General features: G+C 44.0%; 2 protein-coding genes across 5 annotated transcripts; both read right to left on the bottom strand.

Moving 5' to 3' along the window:
- Positions 1 to 302: 302 nt before the first annotated feature.
- On the bottom strand, positions 303 to 6,726 carry LOC115149006 (protein FAM76B). 2 transcript variants are annotated; one of them, XM_029691441.1, is made up of 10 exons: positions 6,257 to 6,726; positions 5,198 to 5,262; positions 5,011 to 5,065; positions 4,730 to 4,885; positions 4,454 to 4,632; positions 4,172 to 4,222; positions 3,907 to 4,008; positions 3,545 to 3,680; positions 1,810 to 1,911; positions 303 to 1,458 (listed from the first exon to the last, which is right to left on the bottom strand). In XM_029691441.1, the coding sequence occupies exons 1-10, from the start codon at positions 6,341 to 6,343 to the stop codon at positions 1,369 to 1,371; spliced, it is 1,023 nt and encodes a 340-aa protein (XP_029547301.1). In that variant the 5' UTR covers positions 6,344 to 6,726; the 3' UTR covers positions 303 to 1,368. The 2 variants fall into 2 exon arrangements, with proteins under 2 accessions (XP_029547301.1, XP_029547302.1); XM_029691442.1 differs by having other exon boundaries at positions 3,931 to 4,008.
- Positions 6,727 to 15,789: 9,063 nt separating this feature from the next.
- On the bottom strand, positions 15,790 to 27,019 carry mtmr2 (myotubularin related protein 2). 3 transcript variants are annotated; one of them, XM_029691438.1, is made up of 16 exons: positions 26,770 to 27,019; positions 22,572 to 22,671; positions 22,427 to 22,450; positions 22,240 to 22,300; positions 22,068 to 22,162; positions 21,850 to 21,954; positions 21,513 to 21,617; positions 21,330 to 21,413; positions 21,108 to 21,257; positions 20,798 to 20,986; positions 19,182 to 19,367; positions 18,823 to 19,029; positions 18,312 to 18,404; positions 18,018 to 18,131; positions 17,641 to 17,817; positions 15,790 to 17,279 (listed from the first exon to the last, which is right to left on the bottom strand). In XM_029691438.1, the coding sequence occupies exons 1-16, from the start codon at positions 26,847 to 26,849 to the stop codon at positions 17,115 to 17,117; spliced, it is 1,935 nt and encodes a 644-aa protein (XP_029547298.1). In that variant the 5' UTR covers positions 26,850 to 27,019; the 3' UTR covers positions 15,790 to 17,114. The 3 variants fall into 3 exon arrangements, with proteins under 3 accessions (XP_029547298.1, XP_029547300.1, XP_029547299.1); XM_029691440.1 differs by having other exon boundaries at positions 26,505 to 26,859; XM_029691439.1 differs by lacking the exon at positions 26,770 to 27,019 and adding an exon at positions 23,351 to 23,414.
- Between the last annotated feature and the right edge of the window lie 95 nt (positions 27,020 to 27,114).

Below are 27,114 nucleotides of genomic sequence, written 5' to 3'. Positions count from 1 at the left end.
TAATTTGTCAATCAATCAGTCTGAACTCACCTTTAAAGTCGACTGTCCAATGCACCCATGGTATGTAGAGCAATGTCTGAATCAGCATGTCAGATTTTATAGAATAAAGCAAACAAGTGCCACCTGGTGGTCAAACCTTGAATATCATTTGACACGTACACCAGCTCTGGTGGAAGAGGAAAACATACAGGCACGATATGGTGGTGTTTGTGCGGGTCTGACAGTATCATGAAGGAATGCTACAGGGCACAATAGTCGAGAGCCACTCCTTGCTGAGATAATGCAACAAATAAAAAACAAAACATGTTTAACCAGATTTAATTTTTTAAACATTGGGTTTGGAAAAAAAGTACAAAAGTGATCTGTACGCCACAGTATGAAACCAGTTTGGTCCAGAGCTGTAAAGTGAAAGTTGTGTTCCTTTAAAAACCATATTCTACATATGTATTTATATAATTAACCAGCCTTACACACTCACTAAAACCGATACAAGTTACACATTTTAAATACATAGGCTGACCCCTGTAATACCTTTACATGTGATAAAAAAAGGACAAAAGTCTAAAAGTACATGAGACCACAATGCCAACCTGTATATGGCACTAAGTCATGCAGTATTACAATCGTTCCACTACAGAGAAACAGCAAAGCACTACAGCTGTCACAGTGAGAAAGAGGGCAGCTGGGAGGTGTCTCTAAATAACAAGGTTTAAAAATCTCTCAAAGAGTTCATGGTTTTTGGACTTTAACGCCGAGAGAAGTCGCCGCTGCTGGCCAGCAACGCTGTGGTCGGACACCATTTTAACATTTGCATACATAGTAAGTTGAGAAGGTTCTCCAATGAGGAGAGAACCTATTCCATAATTACATCCAATTAGAAAAATATAACTAATATGTTACGAGAAAGTTGCTGAAGACAAAAATCCCCCAAACCTGGGAAATGCTCGGAGTATGTGGTGAGAAAACACTAAGAAAGACAATTGAATAAATAAAATTGCTTGACATCTATAAAAATCTACTTGGTTCTGTGATGTTGACAATCTTTTCCACCTTGCGCAAATCATGCTGCTGGACCCAGGCAGTGTTAACGAGGCGCTCTCCTCCCTCCATCCACAGTCAGATTAAAAAAAAGTATAAAAAAAATACTCAGGGTTAAAACATGAAATTTGGAGGACGCATTCTTATTGTCACGTCAACATGAAAATTGATTTCCATGTACAGCATGGTCACCAGGTTTTCCAATTAAGAAAACTGAAAAGGATCAAAATTGAGAAAACAGAAAGGAGAGGGGAAAGGTAGAATGGCATCAGCCTTTCACAGTGTTAAAACAACAAAGCCCCTCCGAGCTGTGGTTATGTGGGCTTGTCGTTACGGTAACAGCAGTGAACTCCCTGTTCTGTCAAACTTCTTGCCCTTTGAGAGTGCGGCCACTTGTTTTAGCAGCTCCCGATTTTTGGCCTGTAGTAAAAGAAAAGTAGTGAGTATGTAACCATCTAGGTTTAATGAAAGCATTTACCGCACAAGCTAGTAGTGTTTTTTATTACATCCTACTGTGCCTCATTCTAAGGAAGGTTGTTTGAATCCAATGTACTTGAGGGGCTACAGGTCATCATATTGGGTTGGAACTTGTCTCAATGGCTGCGTTTACACAGACAGCCCAATTCTGATCTTATTCCACTAATAGATCAACCCATTTCCCAATAATTGGGCAAAAGATCTGAATTAGGCCAACTGTGTAAATGTAGCCAATGGCTCACAAGATGTCAGGTTTTTTTCTTGTAAAGGTATGCATGGAAACTTTTAGTACACCTGTTGCTGTTCCATGGACTCCTTGTGCGCCTTCTCCATGTTGTTCATCTTCACCCTCATGTTGGATTCCTGGTACTGGAAGTCTGCCTTGAGCTCTGTGAGCTAGAAGTACACACACACAAAAAAAGAGGCAGACAATCTAATGAATACAACATGACCAAGTCATATTTCACAAAACAGTTTAGAAGTGTGTATGAGTACCAGTCAAAACTTTGGACACCTACTCATTCAAATTATTCTTTAGTTTTACTATTTTCTACATTGTTGTATAATAGTAAAGACATCAACTATGAAATAACACATATGGAATCATGTAGAACTCAGTGTTAAATCAAAAATATATTTTACATTTGAGATTCCTCAAAGTAGCCACCCTTTGCCTTGACAGCTTTGCACACTCTTGGCATTCTCTCAACCAGCTTCACCTGGAATGCTTTTCCAACAGTCTTGAAGGAGTTTCCACATATGCTGAGCACTTGTTGGCTGCTTTTCTGTCGCTCTGCAGCCCAACTCATCCCAATTGGGTTGAGGTCAGGTGATTGTGGAGGCCAGGTCATTTGATGCAGAATTCCATCACTCTCCTTCTTGATAAAAAAGCCCTTACACAGCCTGGAGGTGTGTTGGGTCATTGTCCTGTTGAAAAACCAATTATAGTCCTACTAAGCCCAAACCAGATGGGACGGCTTATCGCTGAAGAATGCTGTGGTAGCCATGCTGGTTAAGTGTGCCTTGAATTCTAAATAAATCACAGACCGTGTCACCAGCAGGGCACCCCCACACTTTACAGTGGGAACCACACATGCGGAGATCATCCGTTCACCTACTCTGCGTCTCAAAAGACACGGCAGTTGGAATCAAAAATCTCAAATTTGGACTCATCAAACCAAAGGACACGATTTCCACCACTCTAATGTCCATTGTTCGTGTTTCTTGGCCCAAGCAAGTCTCCTCTTATTATTGGTATCCTTTAGTAGTGGTTTCTTTGCAGCAATTCAGCCATGAAGGCCTGATTCACACAGTCTGCTCTTAACAGTTGATGTTGAGATGTGTCTGTTACTTGAACTCAGTGAAGCATTTATTAGGGCTGCAATTTCTGAGGCTGGTAACTAATGAATTTATCCTCTGCAGCAGAGGTAACTCCGGATCTTCCTTTCCTGTGGCGGATCTTCCTTTCCTGAGAGCCAGTTTCATCATAGCGCTTGATGGTTTTTGCGACTGCACTTGAAGAAACTGTCAAAGTTCTTAATTTTTCAGATTGAATGACCTTCATGTCTTAAAGTAATGATATAATATATATATATATATATATATATGACTTCACTTATTTGAGCTGTTCTTGCCATAATATGGACTTGGTCTTTTACCAAATCGGGCTATCTTCTGTATACCAACCCTACCTTGTCACAAGACAACTATTGTCTCAAACGCATTAAGGAAAGGAATTCCACAAATTAACTTTTAATAAGGCACACCTGTTAATTGAAATGGATTCCATGTGACTACCTCATGAAGCTGGTTGAGATAATGCAAAGCTGTCATCAAGGCAGAGGGTAGCTACTTTGAAGAATCTCAAATATATTTGGATTTGTTTAACACTTTGGTTACTACCTGATTCCATGAGTGTTATTTCATAGTTGATGTCTTCACTATTATTCAATAAAGTAGAAAATAGTAAAAAGAAAAGAAAAACCATGGAATTAATAGGTTTAGAGATATATATTAGTTAGGCGTGTACCTTTCGGTCCTTCTCCAGCATTGTCTGATCCCTCTGCTGAAGCATTCTCTTTAATGACATCACTTCCTCTTTCAGCTGGCTGATCAGAATGAAGTTGTCCGTTCCTCCAGAATCCATAGATTGGGTGATTGAACTACTGCAGAGAGGGCAGGGAAGAAACAAGTTAGGGTGGCAGAAAAAGGAAAATACCTGTTTGGAGATCTTTTTTACACTGACCAACTTTACCTGCTCCAACAACACCTTGATGGCAACCATCACAGATGTGTGTTAGAACCAAGAAGGCCAAAAATAAGTGTCAGGAACATACTGGATGTTCAGCCCTGTTTCATTCAAAAAGTTAGAACCAGTTTGTAACTCCTTACATGTGATTGAAACTCCTCTCGTACCTGTCCCCGTTGGATGGCTTCATCTCCAGTTTTGGTTTCTTCTTTGGGGTCTCCTTCTGGATCGAAGACGATTTATGGCTGAAGGGAGAACCAACACACAACTTTAGCCACCGAGGCTCCATAAAAAACAGAACTCGTCCCAGATCGCCCCATAGTTAATATACATTGCATAACTAAGCAAATGGGCTTGTCATAAGTCAAAACACTGGGGAATGTGATTCAGAAAGAGGTGGTAAGTTACCTCTGCTTCCACATTCCCTGCTCCTGCTCTGGACTTAAGCTCCCACTGAGTCTACAACACAGAGACAAGAAAACACAAACAAAAACCAAGTTGTCATTTCATCTTTCCAAGATGTTTCTTCCGATATTTGACATACGCATCAAAACTCAGACCACTACATCCTTCCAAAAAGTGCCTGTTCAGCACAATACATATATAGTATTGTGACAGAACAGAGACCTGCATTACAGAGGATGTAAAGGCTCAACATTTAGAGGAGAGGGCTGTGGCGCCAGGGCCTACTTGTGTGAGCTGCTGTGTCTTTGCTGATGGTGGTGATGGTGCTGTCTGGAGTGGTGGTCCTTCTCGTTGAGCGAGGAGTTGGAGTGGGAGGAGCTGAAGCCTTTCCTCTGCTCCTTGGTCTTTTGCAGTACACGTCGGTAGGACAGAGTGCACAGCCAGCACAGCAGTTTCCCATCCACCTGACGCAACACACACAGGACAGTGGAGGATGGTGAATACGCAAGTGTTGGACAACATGCATGTCAGGGTATCAATGCAGCAGGTGTCTGTGCCTACCTTTCTCCTGCCCTCCTCCTTGCGGTCAAATGCACACTGTTGTTTGCACTGCTCACATGTCTGTGGAGGGCCATACTTCTTCTCTGAGTTGGTGCAACGCTGACACTTTGTCCCGATGAAAGCAGCAATGATGTTACAGTATTGGCAGGGTTTGGGCTATGTGGGAAACAAGAGAAGACCGTTTCAACCTGATTTTTCAGACAATTTGGCCAGCATAACCAAAACTGAGTCAATCAGTACATAATGTACAATTATAAACAGATAATTCAAGTCAAACATACTGTCCCAAACTGCTTTACATTCTGGGCACATTTCTTGCAAATGGTGTTTGTTTTGCTGGAATAAAGAACGGATAAAGAGAAATCACACCAACGTCCTGAAACCAATGTTTTCACTATATTACATGGTGATGCCTTAAGAATGGAATAAGAATACCATGCACAGTAAAAGTGCTGGAGCAGACCTTACCTCTCCTGCTGAAACTCTGATCTGCAGTATGTACACTTGACGATGGGATGAGCGATGCGACACTCCTGTTGACACAAGAAACAAAGCATTAGTGATTTCTCGTCAAAAGTTTATAAAGCTCTTTCAAGGACAAAATATAAATTAAACATGTTAAAAAAATAATCATATTGGCAATAACACTAAGAAATAAATAAACCCTCAATCATGAGTTGTTTGTCCTACCTGTCAAAACACCTTTGTATGCCTTTATTTAGTGTTAGGCATTTGTTCATTATTATTTACCATGAATGGGAAGTGTTTACAACAAACCTTTTATTTAGTCAATCTGGGCAGAAAGCTTGAAAACCTGTGTGTGGTGGTGAGCTTATGGCAATGGGAAATAAGTATTTACAAAGCACCAGCATGAATAGCAACATCTTTTAATAAAATGTAATAATTTGCCCCTGGAATTTTAACTCGATTTTTGCCCATTCCATTTTGAATTTCTGTGGAACATAGCCTACGCTACAGGCCGAGGAGGAATGCTACATTGAGCCCCCTGGAATTCAATTTTCTAAATGCCGGTAGTTAGACACAGACTACATTGATGATAAAATAGACTTGTTAGTAAGTGGCATGAAGTGTAAACTAATGACAAATGAACAGGTCATGGACGATGAAATGTGAAAATAGATAACGTTTGTTAATAACCCAAGTTCATCTGACATTATTTTGTCTGTTACACCCAGCGGACACTTCGGTGAGAAAACAATTCGCGGATACATTGTGTCGTCCCCGTCTTTCGTGTGATATTATCTAGCTAACGAGGTTGCCATTTGCGTTCCAGACATGTTGCAATGATATAGCGGTTACATAATCTATCACTTGCTATATGGGCTGAATGTGGCCAGAGACCTTAGAATTCCACATCTTGGTAGAAGTCTAAACACGCGTGAAAGACGTATACGTCTGTAGTAGTACAGTAACGTTAGTTAACTTAGCCCAAAATATGGCAATATGAATGGTTAACTAAATAGCAGGCGCCCACAACTAGCTAGCACCCACACCTCCAGTCCAAACCTTGCACAGCTGCTGTCCCTGCGACAGTTCTTCGAACGGATACCGCTGGTTACACTTCGTACACGCGTAGAGGGCCGTTGTTGCCATTCTCACCAAGATTAACAAAAAGTCACAGATAAAAACAAATAGAGTGAAATATGTAGTCACCTAGACAGCGTGCCGTCTTAACTATTTCCTCGGTAGCTAGTTAGCTAAGCATGTAGCTAGCCAGCTAGCTAATAATAGTTAGCTAGGCTAATGCTAAATAAAACAGCTAAATGTTCTCAAATATCTATCATCTCTTTCTGTTGGCTAGCTAACATAAGTTACGTAACATCGGTAGTCAAAACTGATAAAGGATTCGCAAAATATAAAAACGAATAAAATATTTAACGCTGATCTTAGCTAGCAATTCTCGTATCTAGCAATTCTCCTAGCTTTTTTCCCTTTCTCTTTTTTTGTATCCGCGGCGTCGTCATTCAGACCGGATGCGGCCAACTAGAAAAGAAAGAAAGATAAGCCAATCATGACATATCATTAGTGCGCGGGACTTTGCATTTTGAAACACAGAAGCCAATCAGAGAACAAAACAAGACAGAGCGATTAAGTTCCACGAGAGAGGAAGACGCGAAGCGAGAGGATTATTTTTGTATATGAGACTTTCGAATTACGTGAGGCCTGATCGAATAATAGTTTCGTAATGTTTAGACTATTACAAATGTACTGCCATAAGTGGATGCACGTGGCATTCCGGCCACTTTGAGAAAAACTACATAGTTGTGCCAGTTGTTCACACGCGTATCTGCCCTCTCATTGGCTAGAATGGTCCCACCCGATCTCGCGTGCCTTCATGAAAACATGTATTTCAATTGTTAATTCGGTCATCTTGTCAATATAATATATAATCTTTGATTCCACTAGTCTCTGCCGAGTGGCCATGTCTAGATGGGATAAAACTTTTGTCAAATTGGCGTCCAAAGTCGTTTTCTTGCATTTTAGCGAACCCGTTTCTTAACGTAGAGTGCCAGGTCGCAGTTGTAAATGAGAACTTGTTCTCAACTGGCCTACCTGGTTAAATAAAAGTGGGGAAAAAAACGAATTATCCTAACCTGCTGCGTTAAATCTCCCAACCTGCTGCTTAAATTCTCCGAAACCTGCTATGAAAAGTTTTGACAAAAGCTGTATCCCTTCTAGACAAACCCCTACCGAGCCCCCAACAACAGCTGAAAAGCACAAAGTCTTGAATCTTGCATCGTTTTATATATCAACTCATACACCCTGTACCATGGAATTGGTGCTAGAGGTCGACCGATTAATCGGCATGGCCGATTTCAAGTTTTCATAACAATCGGTAATCTGCATTTTAGGAAACTGCGTGGCAGGCTGACCACATGTTATGCGGGTGCAGCAAGGAGCCAAGGTAAGTTGCTAGCTAGCATTAAACTTACCTTGTAAAAAAACAATCTTCACATAATCACTAGTTAACCACACATGGTTGATGATATTTAACTAGCTTGTCCTGTGTTGCATATAATCAATGTGGTGCCTGTTAATTTATCATCGAATCACAGCCTACTTCGCCAAACGGGGGATGATTTAAGCGCATTCGTGAAAAAAGCACAATCGTTGCACCAATGTACCTAACCATAAACATCAATGCTTTTCTTAAAATCAATACACATAAGTATATTTTTTCAAACCTACATATTTAGTTAAAAGAAATTCATGTTAGCAGGCAATATTAACAGGGGAAATTGTGTCACTTCTCTTGCGTTCATTGCATGCAGAGTCAGGGTATATGCAACAGTTTGGGCCACCTGGCTCGTTGAACTAATTTATTATAATTATGTAAAGTTCTGGTATAACATTGAAGGTTGTGCAATGTAACAGCAATATTTAGACTTAGGGTTGCCGCCCGTTTGATAAAATATGGAACGGTTCCGTATTTCACTGAAATAATAAACATTTTGTTTTTTCGAAATGATAGTTTCCGGATTTGACCATATTAATGACCAACGGCTCATATTTCTGTGTTTTACTATACACTGCTCAAAAAAATAAAGAGAACACTAAAATAACATCCTAGATCTGAATGAATGAAATAATCTTATTAAATACTTTTTTCTTTACATAATTGAATGTGCTGACAACAAAATCACAAAAATAAATCAATGGAAATCCAATTTATCAACCCATGGAGGTCTGAATTTGGAGTCACACTCAAAATTAAAAGTGGAAAACCACACTACAGGCTGATCCAACTTTGATGTAATGTCCTTAAAACAAGTCAAAATGAGGCTCAGTAGTGTGTGTGGCCTCCACGTGCCTGTATGACCTCCCTACAACGCCTGGGCATGCTCCTGATGAGGTGGCGGATGGTCTCCTGAAGGATCTCCTCCCAGACCTGGACTAAAGCATCCGCCAACTCCTGGACAGTCTGTGGTGCAACGGGGCGTTGGTGGATGGAGCGAGACATGATGTCCCAGATGTGCTCAATTGGATTCAGGTCTGGGGAACAGGCAGGCCAGTCCATAGCATCAATGCCTTCCTCTTGCAGGAACTGCTGACACACTCCAGCCACATGAGGTCTAGCATTGTCTTGCATTAGGAGGAACCCAGGGCCAACCGCACCAGCTTATGGTCTCACAAGGGGTCCGAGGATCTCATCTCGGTACCTAATGGCAGTCAGGCTACCTCTGGCGAGCACATGGAGGGCTGTGCCGCCCCCCAAAGAAGTGCCACCCCACACCATGACTGACCCACCGCCAAACCGGTCATGCTGGAGGATGTTGCAGGCAGCAGAACGTTCTCCACGGCGTCTCCAGACTCTGTCACGTCTGTCACGTGCTCAGTGTGAACCTGCTTTCATCTGTGAAGAGCACAGGGCGCCAGTGGCGAATTTGCCAATCTTGGTGTTCTCTGGCAAATGCCAAACGTCGTGCACGGTGTTGGGCTGTAAGCCCAACCCCCACCTGTGGACGTCGGGCCCTCATACCACCCTCATGGAGTCTGTTTCTGACCGTTTGAGCAGACACATGTACATTTGTGGCCTGCTGGAGGTCATTTTGCAGGGCGCTGGCAGTGCTCCACCTTGCACAAAGGCGGAGGTAGCGGTCCTGCTGCTGGGCCTCCTCCACGTCTCCTGATGTACTGGCCTGTCACCTGGTAGCACCTCCATGCTCTGGACACTACGCTGACAGACACAGCAAACCTTCTTGCCACAGCTCGTATTGATGTGCCATCCTGGATGAGCTGCACTACCTGAGCCACTTGTGTGGGTTGTAGACTCCGGCTCATGCTACCACTAGAGTGAAAGCACCGCCAGCATTCAAAAGTGACCAAAACATCAGCCAGGAAGCATAGGAACTGAGAAGTGGTCTGTGGTCACCACCTGCAGAACCACTCCTTTATTGGGGGTGTCTTGCTAATTGCCTATAATTTCCACCTGTTGTCTATTCCATTTGCACAACAGCATGTGAAATGTATTGTCAATCAGTGTTGCTTCCTAAGTGGACAGTTTGATTTCACAGAAGTGTGATTGACTTGGAGTTACATTGTGTTGTTTAAGTGTTCTCTTTATTTTTTTGAGCAGTGTATTTAAGTCTATGATTTGATAGAGCAGTCTGACTGAGCGGTGGTAGGCGGCAGCAGGCTCGTAAGCATTCATTCAAACTTTACTGCGTTTGCCAGCAGCTCTTAGCAATGCTTGCTTCACAGCGCTGTATATGACTTCTAGCCTATCAACTCCTGAGATTAGGCTGGCAATACTAAAGTGCCTATTAGAACAATCAATAGTCAAAGGTATATGAAATACAAATCGTATAGAGAGAAATAGTCGACGTGTCATAATTCCTTTAATAACTACACCCTAAAACTTCTTAACTGGGACTATTGAAGAACTGGGAATAATGAAGCACGAGCTTTCATATGTTCTCATGTTCTGAGCAAAGAACTTAAACGTTAGCTTTTTTACATGGCACATATTGCACTTTTACTTCTCCAACACTGTTTTTGCATCATTTAAACCAAATTGAGCATGTTTCATTATTTATGTATTATATTAAAAGTTAAAATAAGTTCATTGTTCATTCAGTATTGTTGTAATTGTCATTATTACAAATATATACCAAAAAAAGCAGATACCGATTTATCGGCTTTTTTTGGTCCTCCAATCGGTATCGGCATTAAATTCATAAATCGGTCAACCTCTAATTGGTACATAAAAAAACTCTTCCCAACTATTTTGATATCTGTATGGCACAGCTGTCAACATCCTGGTCCTCAAATTAAACTGGTATACTTTCCTATTTATGTTATATTTATTCCTCTGACAGTCTTGATCCTTTATATTGGGCAGACAGACCAGTTCCCTACCTCCTCCCACTGCCACCTGGGGTAATGCTGTAACCAATTGGATGTACTCTTGGATTGAGCAGACCTTCCCGTACAATTCTGATGACACCATGAAGGACATAACGCTACCATTACAATGTAATTTTAAGAACAAAATACCCTTTTCAAACATCTTTCCCATAAATACAGGTATTTTATCAACCAGCACATTTGAGTTCAGCCATAATATTTGTTCTACCTTTTCAGGTTGATGAAATTTAAATTGTAGCCAGCTCTGCAATACTTCTTTCAAAGTATCATTTTCAATTACCGGGACTATTTACATTGACAGCACCCCCCTTTGTTTTTACACTGCTGCTGTTTATTATCTATGCATATTCACTTTACCCCTACTTACAAACAAATTACCTCAACTAACCTGTACATTGACTCAGTACCGGTACCCCCTGTATATAGCCTCATTATTGTTATTTTGTAACTTTTTTCCCCACTTTTTGTTTATTTAGTAAATATCTTAACTCTTTTCTTAACTGCATTGATGGTTAAGGGCTTGTAAGTAAGCATTTCACGGTAAGGTACCCCCCTACCTGGGATCGTACTTGGTTGATCGGGGTGCAGGCGGTGGAACTCAGTGATGAGTTCACTACTGTAAGGATGACGGTGTTTGCCATCAGACAGGGGAAGACCAGTGACAAAGTGCAGGGATGTGTGTGACCAGGGACGATGAGGAACAGGAATCGGTTGAAGGAGACCAGCCAGAGCTTGCAGAGGAGTTTTATTCATGCAGGCGGCGACAAATGCGGAGACGTCGGGGACCATGGTAGGCCACCAAAAGCGTTGTCGCACAACAGGCCAGGGTCCAACGAGAGCCCGGGTTGCAGGCAAGCCTGAGGGAGTGTGCCCACTCCAGGACCGATAGGTAGAAAGCGTCAGGAACAAACATCCGGTTATCTGCCCCCTCCCCCCGGGGTCTGGTTGGGAACGCTATGCCTCACAGACCTGATTCTCTATTCCCCAGCTGAGTGCCGCCAGGATAGTCTCGGGGTCCAAGGGAGTAGCCACGGGGCTATAGCGGTGTGAAAGTGCATCCGGTTTGACATTCTTGGATCCCGGGTGGTAGGAGAGGGAGAAGTTAAACCCACCTAGCTTGCCTGGAACTGGGACGCTTGGCGGTATGGAGATATTCCAGGTTCTTGAGATCAGTCCACACAATGAAAGGGTGTTCCGCCCCCTCCAACCAGTGCCTCCACTCCTCCAATGCCATCTTCATCGCGAGAAGCTCACGATTCCCCACATCGTAATTCCTCTCCGTGCCGTTAGGAAGATGGGAGAAGGCGGCGCAGGGATGCAGCTTGAGGTCCAGGGCATAACGCTGGGACAGAACAGCCCCCACTCCGACATCCGAAGTGTCGGCCTCCACCACGAACTGACTGGATGGGTCAGGATGAACTAATATGGGATCTGTGGTGAAGTGGTGCTTGAGGTCCCGGAACGCTCGGTCAGCAGCTGGGGACCACGTGAACGAACCTTGGGAGAGGAGAGCAGACGGGGGAAGCCAGGGCGCTGTAACCCCGGATTAAGCGGCATTTTTATTTTTTTTGAAAAACCCAGGAAGAGTTGCAGCTGCACTCCGGACGTAGGTTGGTGCCAATCCACCACCACTCATCTTTCCGTGAGCAATCGGTACATTTCCAGCAGCGATGATGTAACTGAGAAAGGGGATGGTGGAGTGATGGAATTCGTACTTTTCCACTTACACAAAAAGCTGGTTCTCCAGGAGGCGCTGGAGGACCTGTCGGACGTGGATCACGTGTTCTTGGGCTGAACGGGAGAAAACGAGGATATCGTCGAGGTAGACAAACCTGTTCAACATGTCGTGGAGAACGTCATTAACCAGAGCCTTGGAACACAGCTGAAGCGTTGGTTAGACCAAATGGCATGACCAGATATTCTTAGTGAAGGCTGGCCGTGTTAAAGGCAGTCTTCCACTCGTCCCCTTTCTGTATCCGCACCACGTGGTAGGCATTCCGCAGGTCCAACTTGGAGAAAATGGTGGCCCCCTGGAGCGGCTCGAAGGCCAAGGCAATGAGTGGTAGCGGGTAGCGGTTCTTAACAGTGATGTCATTGTGGCCCCGGTAGTCAATGCATGGGCGCAGGGTTTTGTCCTTCTCCACAAAGAACCCTGCACTGGCAGGGGAGGCAGAAGGACAGATGCAGCCAGGGAGTCCTCGATGTAGGTCTCCATTGCCTTGGTCTCCGGACACGATAGTGAATACAGTCGTCCCCGGGGTGGTGTGGTGCCCGGGAGAAGGTCGATCCTGCAGTTGGAGTCGGTGCGGAGGAAGCGAAGTGGCCCGGGCCTTATTGAAAACCTCCCGGAGGTCCTGGTACTCTGAGGGAATGGCGGAGAGGTCCAGGGCAACTTCCAAGCCCACAGGAAGATGTCCCGGGGCAGGCTGCGCCAACTTCAGGCAATGGGTGTGGCAGAATGGACTCCAGCCCGTGATGGCACCAGCAGTCCAGTCAATGAGGGGATTGTGTCGCTGAAGCCAAGAGAATCCCAATACCACGGGAACATGAGGAGACATAATAAGCATGAATTGGATAGCCTCGCTGGGATTCCCTGACACTTGTAGGTTGATGGGAGTGGTGTTGTGGGTGACCCTGCCTATAGAGCTTCCGCCCAGCGCTCTAATGTCCATGCGAATAGAGAGGGGCTGAGTGGGAATGCCCAGCATAAATAAAAAAAATTGTCATCGGGCCCCAGAGTCAATGATTACCCGGAGAGATTTCGACTGGCTCCCCTACAGCAGGATGGCATGGAGAGGGATGCGAGTAAAGGGAGAGGGAAAGTTCTCCGTATGGCCCACCAGAGTACTCGCCCCTACTGGTGAGCCTGGTCTTTTAGTGGACACGCCATCTTCGAGCAGTCCAAGGGGAAGGAGGAGGGCCGCAGCTCGAAGATGAGGGAACACTGAGCGAGAAGTTCGACTCTCCAGCGAAGCGTTCTGAAGGAGGTAAGCGGGGCTCTTGGGAAGCCGGGGTGGCAGGGAGATGCGTTGCTGACAGCCAGATTACTGAGGGGCTGAGAGGTTACCGTCGTGGTAGGCTACCTAACAGACAACCCGCAGAATTGCTCCAGCAATGTGTCCAACGCGCGGTCATGGCGTTTGACCAAGGTCTGGAAACCTTCCATATAAGGCCACGAAGCAACTCCTTGTGCCTTCCAAGGGTGGCTCCGGAGGAGACGGTGTTGCGGAGCTTTTCCGAGTCTGCTGTGTCAGTCAGGGCCAGTTTGTACCATCAGACCTCAGGATAAGACCCAGATGCAGACAGTTCGAAACAACAAATGTTTATTTACGAAACAGGGGGCAGGCAAACAACAGGTCAAGGGCAGACAGAGGTCAGTAATCCAGGGCAGATTCCTTAAGGTATAGAATGGCAGGCAGGCTCAGGGTAGGCAGGGGTCAGTAATCCAGGGCAGTGTCAAGAGGTACAGAACGGCAGGCAGGATCAGGGCAGGCAGAATGGTCAAAACCGGGAGAACTAGAAAATAGAACTAACTGGAGTACGGGGGAAAAAAACGCTAGTAGGCATGACAAGACGAACTGGCAACAGAAACAGAGAACACAAGTATAAATGCACCAGGGATAATGGGGAAGATGGATGACACCTGGAGTGGGGTGGAGACAAGCACAACAGATCAGGGTGTGACAGGCACGTGACAAACAAAATTTGATTTGATGTCTCTAGCCTTTCTAGTGAGGGTGATCAGGCTCCACCAGAAAGTCAGAACTGTCATTCAACACCATTAAGTATTTTCTTTCCCTGTACTTCAGACTACTTATTTAAAAACATTTCCATCATTCTGCTTACCCGGTTTACATTGGGTTTTTCAGTACCCTTCTTATCAGGAGAATTTACATGGGTAACCACCACTAACAAATATTCATAAATGGTGTGTTGCATGAGCTGGTGTGTGTGGTAAAACATAGTGCAAAAACAAACAAATGGCCAGGCCTTACTTAATTGGGAGCTTCCTTTACAGCCGGATCCAGGTACCTTTATACTTTATAAAACTGCAGAATTTCAGTAACTGCTCTCCCAAGACAACAGCCTCGGGAAACATTTCAAAGAGAGAGATGGGGACACCCCATCCTCTCCTGGAAGAGAAAGTGTACATTTTGTTAGTATTCACTATGCTAAATCGTCAAAACAAGAGTTTTAATTACAGACAAAACAATACATAACTTCTGGGAGCCCACTGTCCTCCCTCCACTCATCCCAATGTTTATGTAGCCTGTACTACACTTACACATGGAGACATTCCTCTCGCCACCGAGTCTAACGATTTACTCCCGTACATGACTGGTCTCTCTTTTTTCCCCATGATTTTGTGTCACCACCCCAATACAAAATTGGTCATTTTAGGTTTGGTAACCCCAATGCTGTCGCTTGACAGAATTGCTTTATCAAAACTCCACAAACAATTAGTCACAATATTAACTCCACTCTAATTTCTTGTGAGGACCCCTCCTTAGTCAATTCTATAAAGCTATTTCAGAATAGTGTCTCACGAGATTAAACAAAAACAAAACGTTCTCCTCCAGAACTTGTAGGCAACCTTTATCATCATCCACATTCCCACTCAATGTTTTATTTTTAAGCAGATATTTTCAGATATCTCCTATTCTCCACCATATGCATTTCCTTCCTTTGTCCTTCTACATGGACTACTTCTCTACAACCTTTCGTATTAGTACACAAGCATGATAATTTATCCATACACACACTCTACTGCCTCACAGCCACCGCGGCTACACTTACGGATCTCGCAGGGGAACACCCCCACTAGGGACCTATCCTACATAGAACCTACCCTACACTGTAAGTTAGCTATTTATCTAGGGACCTATCCTAACGGAACCTACCTTATATTTATAACCTTCTATTAGGCGGAGTCTCCTCCTTGCACATCTAGACAGCCAATACATCTTTGTTGCTAGGCAGGAACTTAGGTGTGTGTGTAATAAAAACTCCATCTGACCTGGGCCCAAATTCCTCACTAATCCACAGCTATCCAACCAGGTGATTGCCTTTTCCCTCACTCATTAACTTTCCAGACCCCTAGTTTTTATCCACCCTTCACATGTAATCATTAACTTCTAGTATAGCAAGTATTTCAAGCTAGAATCCAACAATACATATGCAGCATTTATTAAGAACCTGTGAGTATGACCTTTCAAGAAGCACTTGGTTACAGTTTATTTTAAAACCCTAACTAAACCATTAAATGCACATTGTCAATCCTGATTATCCATTTTCTGAGTGAGCAGTCTGCAACATGATGTTATCGCAGAAATCACCACAATATACACATAAGCAGATAAAACAGGGCCAAGATTCTAACATACATTCATATAGCTACCCTCTAACACTATCCCTCCTCCCTATACATGATGCACTGCACAGCATAACTGTTGCTAGACTAGTCCATATCATAAAGATTTCCACCACTATTCCACCATCTTTGCTGTAGGAGTGAGGGATGGTATACAGATCAGTCTTCATGCTTATGGTTAACAATATTTAACTAAGTCAAGATGACCACTCATTGCAACAATTCAATGTATTATATGATTAACTGGTCTTTGCAGTCAAAAAGCGCTCAAGTTATAACCTAATCAATTAGGAATGAGACTCAGAACTCAGTGTAAGCGTATAAGTATATGGTGTACTGTAAACTATACACACAACCTACGAGACTGAAAATAATATGCAGTTAACTTGCTAATAAAAGGAACTCGACAGCTTAAAAACATCAACATACTGATCAGATGGAATGTCATACATAACTAACAATACAGCCACCCATGCCCACATTGACTCATTCACACCTATTTGGTCAAAATGTGTCCATTCAAAATCCATTCAGTAACTATTTTCTCAACTCCAAAACCATTAGTGGAGACAATTCTGACCTCAAACCCTATTTGGATTATGTCAAGTAGAAATAAACATACATTTGTTTAAATAGCCTGCCTTTTTGGAAGAATTCTCCACCCTGCTTTAACAATGGAGGAATTAATTGAGCTTTTACTTTTAGTGTGTTGCTTGTTTTATCTTTAATCGATTAGTGTACTTATCACTTAGAATAAATGTAATGTAGGTAAGCTGATATGATATTTCATACTTATTTGATGATATGTTACAGTACTCTTGACCCTGGCAGCAGAGGTCAGTGGAGTGTAGTATGGCTGTAGCAAGGTGGTTGGAAACAAAGGCAGCTCTGTTTGGTGCAGCAGAAGGTTCTGACCATAGAGATATAAACTAATGTTCTTATTCTCACTCTACGGTTCTGACTCTATACGACCTCAGCTGTTGAGGTGGAGCAGCCAAAGGCCAATATGCGGTTTCTACAGACACTTGTTGGTTGCTTTGCTTCCTATAGGAGTTGGGCCTCTGTCCTCAGCCGTCCACTATAAGCTTCCGGTCACAATCCCCCTTGGTTTTGTCTGTCTGCCTGTCAGACAAAGGTCTGAACTGGAGTGATGGAGCGGGTGGGAGAGCCCGCCCTCTCAGAGGATGAGGAGGCAGAGCGATTGGTCACCTCTCGCTGCAGCTCCTCCACCCTCTTCTGAAGCTCCGCCCGCTTTGCCAGCAGCTCCTTGTAGCGCTGGTGAACAGGCTCCTGGGAATAAGGTAGACAAACGGTAATGGTCAACACTAGAACATAACTATGCTATAACAAGCATACAAACAGCCATTTATGGAAATGTACATTTACCAGTGGAGGCTGCTAAGGGGAGGAAGGATCATAATAATGGCTGGAACGGAACAAATGGCATCAAACACAAGGAAACCATGCGTTTGATGTATTTGATACCATTCCACCCATTCCGCTCGAGCCATTACCACGAGCCCGTCCTCCCCAATTAAGGTGCCACCAACCTCCTGTGACATTTACTCATACTAATTATACCAGATAGCATAAATATTACTACCATTAACTTCATTACTCCTGCTATGAAAGTGAGGTAGTTTGCCCAGACCTGCGGCCTCATGCGAGGGTTCCAGCGGATGTAGTAGCCCACCCAGAGCTCCAGGTGGCGCATGCTGACCACTGGGAACAGCACATGGTTGGAATAGTTGACATACAGAGGGTTGGTGAACTCCTCTGGCTGGCTGTTGATGTATGCCCACAGGGAAACGGTCTTCTTGGGCAGCTCCTGCAGAACAATACAATGTATGACATGTGGGTGTTAATATAAGCAAATGAAATATATCCCTTAGCATATTCCTATTAGCACCGTTAAACAACTGTGTATGAAATGTTATCCATGACAGACCATATTTAATTTTGTTTCACATTTCTGCATTGAACTCCATGCGTTTGGCGTCAATCTAACGCCATTGTTGGCACTCTCACCTCCTTCACCCTCTGCTGTTCACTATTACACATGAACGTCCCAAACAGGCAGCTGTACAGGTGGTCCAGGATGGTGATCAGGAAGTATTCGTTGAACTCAAAGGCTGCAGGAAACTTAAGACGACAACAACAGTTAATTTACAATTCACACGTAATAAACACAATCCAAGGGGACGTTTGTAAAACATGACCGTGTACCTTTTACTAGGGCCCAGAGCTTTTCCTGGTCAGGTCATGTGGTTAGAAAAAACTCAGGGCCCTAACCCATCAGCACCAAACATTAATGTCACTCACCTGGCGGGTCATCTGCCACACACAGTCTAAGAACTGCAGGAAGACAGGCGAGCGGTCTGCGTCTGTGTGGTTCTTATCCCCATGACCGATCCTCTGGAAGGAGAAGAACAAGAAGTCATGTGACCATAATGGCTGAACAAAACACAAGAAACAGGAAAGGGTGAAGTTGTGCCATGGGCCATGGTTGACCCATGTGACCCGAGTCAGGAAATGATGTAGCCATCCAGAGTGTTAAACCACTTCAACTTCTCTTACCACATTAGAATGTCCAAAGCATTTCCAAAATGTGGCCCAAGTATTGAGGCTTGGTATAACATTTACATTTTAGTCATTTAGCAGACACTCGCGACTTACAGTAGTGAATACATTTCATACATTTTTTTTCCGTACTGGTCCCCCGTGGGAATCGAACCCACAACCCTGGTGTTGCAAACACCATGCTCTACCAACTGAGCCACACGGGACCGTATAAGGAACACAACACAGTGAGAGGGAGTAAAGGCTTATTTACCAGCTGGAAGCGGTGGCCGAAGCTCAGCCACTCTTTCTCCAGCAGCACCTGGAAGCCGCGGATGGTGCGGTAGTGTCCGTCCAGCATCAGCATGGCCAGGGAGGTGAGCTGGGCAGTACGGTCCCACCCATCGCTGCAGTGAACCACCACTGACGTCTTCCCTGACTCCACCTTGTCTGCAATACGCAGCGCCCCAGCCAGGATCAGCTACGCAGGGCACAGACAGACAGGTTAACATTGGCTGGGACAGCATCCAAGACACACCTTCTCCCCATTTTCTGCTTCCACTCTCTTTAACTCTTTATGTACAAAACAGATCATCTCAACCTTGATTTATTTTCTCTCCCCTCTGTCCTCACCTTGATGTGTTCCAGCCAATGAGTGGACTCGAGGTTGGAGAACCAATGGGACTCCTCGATGTTGGGATAGACTACCTCCTTCAGCTTGCGCAGTGACTCCCTCATCACGTGGATGTTGTGGATGTCCAAGAACACCAATTCTGCATTCTGATAGGCATCCTCACTCTCATAGCCACCCCCTTTCATCTGAGGACAACATAGAGAATGTAGTCATCTCTTGTAATTTAATATTGTTACAGGTTTTTCCATTTATGTTTCAGAGTGGCGATGCTGTTAAGCAGCCGGTGAAGATACTGCGAGACACTGGGACAGCCCAGTCCTTCATTTTGTTTTGCCTTTGTCTGACACTTCAGCAACTGGTTATAGTGTGCAGCACAAGGCATGGAGATGGGTTGCATGGAAGCTCCTTTGTATAATGTGGAACTCGAGTCTTGTCTTATTTCTGGTTCCGCTGTCGGTGTGAGGCCTAGACTACCGGTGAAAGGGGTCTCATTCATTTTGGGAAACGATTTGGCTGGAGAGAAGGTTGTGCTAAATCCTGTGTTTTGTCTTGTATTTAATTGTTGACAGCCAGTAGACGCCATGTTTATATTGGAAAAGGCGACGCATAAGTAGCAATGCATTTAAGTGAAATTAAAGTCGTTTTCTTTTGGTGGTGAACAAACTTGTCCAACAAAAATATAGGATATATTTGTTGTCATAAGAAAGGTGTTACAGGTTTTGGTTTTTCCATTTATGTTTTGAGGTTGGACTTTTTGCTACGTATAGCACGTAAGTACGTAGGGTGCACCGATTGGCGTCATCTCGTTAGTCAGTATGTGTTACACATGTGCTGGTTGCCATCTCGTTAGTGGGAAGGTGTTTCACCTGTGCTGGCCCAGATGCTATTTAAGTGGCTGGCCCAGTGTTCCAGTTGTCTTGAGAGATGTGGAGGTTCAACACCTTTAAGTTGGTGCGCCCTATTTGATTTCTAGAAGGGAAAAAAATACATTATTTTGTCTGATCTTCCCTGTTTTCGTTTCACTCAACTTTTTGCTTTGCTTCCTGTCTAAGTTTGGTGTGGGTTTTAATTTTGTTTCCCTGTTCTTGGGCAAATTTAGTTGGCACTCATGGTGGGTGTCATAAGTTCCAGTTTTTGTTGCTAGTCAACTTTCAGTGGACAATGCCCTGAGTGTCTTTCAGAACCCCTCTTAAGTCCCGTGTGGCTCAGTTGGTAGAGCATGGTGTTTGCAACGCCAGGGTTGTGGGTTCAATTCCCACAGGGGGCCCGTACGGAGAAAAAAAATGTATGAAATGTATGCATTCACTACTGTAAGTCGCTCTGGATAAGAGCGTCTGCTAAATGACTAAAAATGTAAAATGTAAATGTTAAAACCCCACCTGTTTTGGTTGTTGTCAGTGACTTTGTTATTTTCTTTTTTTGGTTTTCTTGCTGGAGAACGTTCCCATATACCCTGAACGATAGTGAATAGTTTTCATACTTACAGAAGATCTGTGAGGGGAGATCAACATCAATTCCACAGAAAATAACGCTATCGGTTGAGCATTGAACTGTATTGGCATTGAATATGGGAAACGCACTTTGCACTCAAATATTATTATTACTAATAACATACCTTGTTGGCAGCAGCATTGACACTAGGCCTGGCATCGAAGATGAAGAGCTTGTGGGACTGAGCGTTGGCATCCATGATGGTCTGGAGGTACTTCTCATCGTCTTTGCTGCGCTTGCCGTTGACCCCGACCATGGGCTGACTACAGCGGATCACTGTGGCCTGGCTCTCTGGGTGAATCCATGACAGCACCTGCACCGCACACAGCAGAGGCATTGGCATGGACAAGACCACAACACTGGATCACAAGTACTACATCAAGGTACTACTACAGAGGTACCGCAGACAGTGTAAAGTGTAAATATTAACTCACAGGTATCCTGCCCTTGGCTCTGAAGGCAGCCACTCTCTTCAACTCCTCGTCTGGGATGTTAACAGGCACCACCAGGGTTGATGGGTAAGTGTCACACAGCTCGTAGTGATCATTCACTTTAGTTATCCTCCAGCTCTCGTTGGGTAAGCCCTACACACACCCCACCACAAGTGTATAAACAGCTTATAACCAGAGCCCAGATTTTCAGAATCTTTCAAATACCTGTCTTTTGTATTCCGCTTGAGCATCATACACTTTCCAGCCATTTTCAGGATAGACCTGCCCATACTCAAAGGCAAAGATTGTCTGTGGATGATAGACAAAAAAATGGTCAAGTCAGTCGGGTCTGTACATACAGCACACAGTAACAGACCAGGGGTAGCAGAGACCTAGTGACTCACTCACCAGACCATTAGAAACAGGAAAGGCAAATTTCATCAGGATTTCGAAAATTGACTTTCTGAGTGAATCCTCCATCTGCTTGTGTGCAAACCGCAGATTACGGATATCCTGAGGAGACCGGTCACTGTAACCACTCATTTACACTCAGAGAAAGAAGTACACTAGTGCAGTGATTGGAGTCACATTTAAACAGATTTATCTGAATCAATCATGGTAATTTCATCAGGGCACTAGAGTATAAGAAACATGCTTGTTCTCTTTGAGAGCATCATAGATGATATATTAGGACAAACATCAGGTAAGGGATGTTCCAGGCATTTTTGTGGTGGTCACTGCTCACCTTGCAGACAAGCCCGTAGGAGACCTCACCACGGCTAGATGCACCTCCTATCTTCTCCACCCGGCTCACTACCCCCAGGGGCAAGTCCAGCACAAACGCTGGTTCCTAGGAGACATAAAGGAAATAATAAAAACAATGATTTGACATCCTGAAGGATGGAATGGAGATGGAAAGCTATGATGACTGTTATATCAGTAGTCTAACAAAAGCCTACATACCCTGTCCGTGCATTTGAAAAACAATCTGTAGTTGGTGACAGTCAATGTCCCTCTCAGTGCACCGATGTAAGGACAGATGTAGGTGACATCTTTGGCTGTTAGAAAGTTTAAGCAGGTCATTACATTAAACTCAAAATAACCGATAGCTGGCCACAAAAGGGGGGTGACATACCCATGTCTTGCACACTTTCTTTTGGTAGTAACTGTGGTTCTTCTTTTGAATCCCTGAGCCCCTGTATATAAAACAAGAGTCAATTGATAGGTAAAACATACAGAGTAGCCAATTGCAAATAGAAGTAGATTATTTTAATTAAAATGCCAACACAAATCTTTAAGGGAAGAGGGATTGACGAATATACCTTGGCAACCGCTTTAGGTCTGCCCTGAAATCAATAGAAGAAAAGCAAGAGGGACAAAGGCAGACATGTTTTAGATGTTACTGCTACATTAGTAGACCTAAATCTACGTAAAGTTGTAGGTGAAGAGACATGTACCAACCCATACCTCTGGGGAAAACTCTGTTGAGATGGACACATTGTCAGAAGACATTGCAAAGGTGGGCTTGGCAGCGTGAGTGAACTGGTCAGAACGAGAGGTGGAGGTACTGTGAAGAGAATGGCAGAATACATGTTCTATATCTTAGGATACTGAGCAAAAATATTTTACCTAGCCCAGGGGACTGGAGAACATATTCACTGTCTGTTACAGACCCTCTGTTTTTCAGTCCCCTGGGCTACTTAAGTTTGCCCCCAGACTAGATGGCTGTGGAATCTGCCATTGTGTCTAGCTAACTACACCGAACAAAAATAAACGCAACATTAATGTTGGACCCATGTTTCATGAGCTGACATAAAAGATCCCAGAAATGTTCCATATGCACAACTTATTTAGCACAAATGTGTTTACATCCCTGTTAGTGAGCATTTCTCCTTTGCCAAGATAATCCATCCACCTGAAAGGTGTGGCATATCAAGAAGCTGATTAAACAGCATGATCATTACACTGGTGCACCGTATGCTGCGAACAATAAAAAGCCACTCAAATGTGTAGTTATCACAACACAAGAGATGTCTCAATTGGCATGCTGACTGCAGGAATGTCCACCAGAGCCGTTGTGAGAATTGAATGTTCATTGCTCTACCATAAGCCACCTCTAATGTAGTTTTAGAGAATTTGGCAGTATGTCCAACCAGCCTCAACTGCAGATCACACGTAACCACACCAGCCCAGGACCACCACATGCAGTTCGGCGTCATAACCGACTTCAGTTGGCAAATGCTCACCTTCGATGGCCACTGGCACGCTGGAGGAGAGGTGTGCTCTTCATGGATGAATCCCGGTTTCAACTGTACCAAGCAGTTTGCTGATGTCAAAGTTGTGAACAGAGTGCCCCATGGTGGCGGTGGGGTTTTGGTATGGGCAGGCATAAGCTACGGACAACAAACACAATTGCATTTTATCGATGGCAATTTGAATGCAGAGATACCGTGACGAGATCCTGAGGCCCATTGTCGTGCCATTAATCCACCGCCTTCACCTCATGTTTTAGCATGATAATGCACGGCCCCATGTCGCAAGGATTTGAACACAATTCCTGGAAGCTGAAAATGGTACAGTTCTTCCATGGCCTGCATACTCACCAGAAATGTCACCCATTGAGCTTGTTTGGGATACTCTGGATCAACGTGCATGACAGCGTGTTCCAGTTCCCGCCAATATCCAGCAACTTTGCACAGCCGTTGAAGAGTGGGACAACATTCCACAGGCCATAATCAACAGCCTGATCAATTCTGCGAAGGAGATGTCACTCTGCATGAGGCACATGGTCACACCAGATACTGACTGGTTTTCTGATCCACGCCCCTACCTTTTTAAGGTATCTGTGAACAACAGATGCATATCTGTATTCCCAGGCATGTGAAATCCATGGATTAGGGCCTAATGAATTTATTTCAATTGACTGATTTCCTTATATGAACTATAAAATCTTTGAAATTGTTGCATTTATATTTTTGTTCAGTATAGTTAGTACTACTAGTAGAAAATAAGTATACTTTCCAGTGGTGGAAAAAGTACCGAATTGTTATGCTTGAGAAAAAGTAAAGATACCTTTAATAGAAAATTACTCAAGTAAAAGTGAGTCACCCAGTAAAATACTACTTGAGTAAGTATTTGGTTTTAAACATACTTAAAGTATCAAAAGTAAATAATTGCTAAAATATACTTAAGTATTGTAAGTAAAAAGTAAATCACTTCAAATTCCCTATATAAAAAAAAGCACCATTTTATTTTTTACAGATCGCCAGGGGCACACCAACAATTTACAAACTAAGCATTTGTGTTTAGTGAGTCCACCAGATCAGATGCAATAGGGATGACCAGGTATATTCTTGATAATGCGTGATTGGACCATTTCTGTCCTGCTAGCCATTCAAAATGTAACAAGTACTTTTGGGTGTCATGGAAAATGTAAAAAGTATATTGTTTTCTTTATGGATGTAGTAAGGTAAAAATTGTCAAATATAAATAGTAAAGTACAGACACCCCCAAAAACTACATAAGTAAAAATACTTTAAAGTACTACTTAAGTAGGGGAGAGCAAGGTAAATTGTCACTGTTCATACCTCCAACACTAGAGGCGCTATCTCAAATCAAATAGCTACTTTGTGTGACCATGTTCTATGGTGAACTTCCTGTTCACGAGTCTCATCTGTCCATTGATGGACTCAACTATGCCAAAGAAAATGGCATAATTATGCTGTCATTCCCACCCCATTGCTCTCATCGGCTTCAACCCTTAGACGGGTCTGTCTATGAGCCGCTAAATAGGCACATCAACACCACGTGTGGTGCCTGGATGAGGAACAATCCCGGGAAGACTTTGCCACAATCCCAGGAATGTCATAAATTGACAATCGCCTATCCTCTGGCTGCAACCCCCTTGAACATTCAGGCTGGCTTTAGGGTGGCTGGAGTACAACCTTACAACAGGGATGTATTTCTGGAAACTGAGTTTGCGCCATCCTACATTACAGATCTCCCCATTCAGAACCCTACCAGGACCAACCCTGCCAGGCCCCAGCACCATTCCAGCCCTGCCGGGCCCCAGCACCATTCCAGCCCTGCCGGGCCCCAGCACCATTCCAGCCCTGCCGGGCCCCAGCACCATTCCAGCCCTGCCGGGCCCCAGCACCATTCCAGCCCTGCCGGGCCCCAGCACCATTCCAGCCCTGCCGGGCCCCAGCACCATTCCAGCCCTGCCGGGCCCCAGCACCATTCCAGCCCTGCCGGGCCCCAGCACCATTCCAGCCCTGCCGGGCCCCAGCAACATTCCAGCCCTGCCGGGCTCCAGCACCATTCCAGCCCTGCCAGGCCCCAGCACCAACCTGCCAGGCCCCAGCACCATTCCAGCCCTGCCCAGTTCTTATGCTAGCACCAGCTCACCCTTGCCCAGCAATGCCATTGCTGACAGCGGACTAACAACTCTAGGGGACATCCGGCCATATCCAAAAGCTGGCCCCCGAAAACCAGCTTGCAAAGGAAGAAAACGGCACAAAACAGCAATTCTATCTGACACACTAGTGAAGCAGGCACTAGAAATGGAAAAGAATAAGGCACAATCTAGCAAAAGGCTGGTTCTAAAAGAAAGGGAGGCAAGGAGGGGGGAGGAGTCACAATCTGGATCTGCAAAAAACAAGGCATCTCAAAAAAGAAATCGTAGAAGAGTCATCATCAGATGAAGAGGAGTGCTTCTGCCTCGTCTGTGTGGAGAAATTTTCAAACAGCCTTCCAAAGGAGACTTAGGTGAAGTGTGTGAGATGCAGCAAATAGGCCAATGATGCTTACACCCCAGGCCAGGCAATTTGTGTGCCAGAACTGACTCTGAAGATGAGTCTGATTAGTCAGATATGGATGTATGTCTTATAGGCTGTTACAAAACTGTGCAATAGTGTTTAAACACCACTTCTGTTAAGACTTAACATTTAAGCAAGTTATCTGCAGCATTCCATTCCAACAATTACGTGGATCTATGTGCATGCCAGAGAACGTTTGATTTGTAAAGTGGTCCTGCCACTTAATCTGTGTTCTGACAGAATTGTTTTGACTTGAAAAGGCATGATTTGCCAGATTCTCTAGGCATGATATGTTTTTATTCAGAATTATTTAATGAAGTTGAATTTGGTTTTGAATTTGAAATGAAAATCAATATTCATAATGTGTTCTTATTTGTTGATAATCCAATGTGACAATTTACCTGTTGATGGGGCAAATTGACACAAGTGTACACTATTTAACGGTCTACAACTCCGTACTGATATAAGATATGAAGATGTAATGAATACAAAATATATTCCCAAGACTTCCTCCTTTCATTTGGTATGACATTTATACCATTGTGATGCATTGTGCCCAGTAAATGTTAGTGTGACAACATACCTCGCTCTCCCCTACTTTACACCACTGCTTTTTTGGGCAAACTGTTAAATGACCTTCTTGAGCTGCCTCCCATAGCGACTTTTGTAACTCTAATCCCAGTAAGGTTCAGCTAATACTTCAACATCTTTCATTGAATTACAGTCGTATAATGACATCTTCACTATCGAGAATGTTTCGACGCATTTTAGATGGCGATAGGTAGCCTAGTCAGTTATACAAGCCCCTGTCAATCGACTGCACAGGGAGCTAGTTGAGCGAGCCCCACCTGGACAATGAATCAACACTCGGCTGCCTTGACGAGGATCGCTTCGAGCCTAGACTGTCGATGCTCCCGGTGTTCTCCATGGTAAATCTTGGTAAAGTTTAAGTATATGAATTATCAGGTTGAGGCGATAGGGCAGATATCTACATGCAACTGTTTTGATTCCGTCCTTGGTGAAAAGTAAATCCGAGGTACAGACAGGAAGCTGCCATCTTTTCCCAGAGATCCCTGTCCATAATAACGGGAGTGGTTTGTTAGGAGCTATTTTTTAACAGTCCATCTATGGTTGGGGTTGCGCCCCCCGCCGCCATTACTGGTTATTACATGTAGCCCACCCCATCAACACTA

Source organism: Salmo trutta, chromosome 15 (assembly GCF_901001165.1).
Source record: "Salmo trutta chromosome 15, fSalTru1.1, whole genome shotgun sequence".
NCBI classification, from domain to species: Eukaryota; Metazoa; Chordata; class Actinopteri; order Salmoniformes; family Salmonidae; genus Salmo; species Salmo trutta.
Note: the sequence above shows the minus strand (reverse complement) of the source record. Positions and strands in the feature narration are given on the sequence as shown.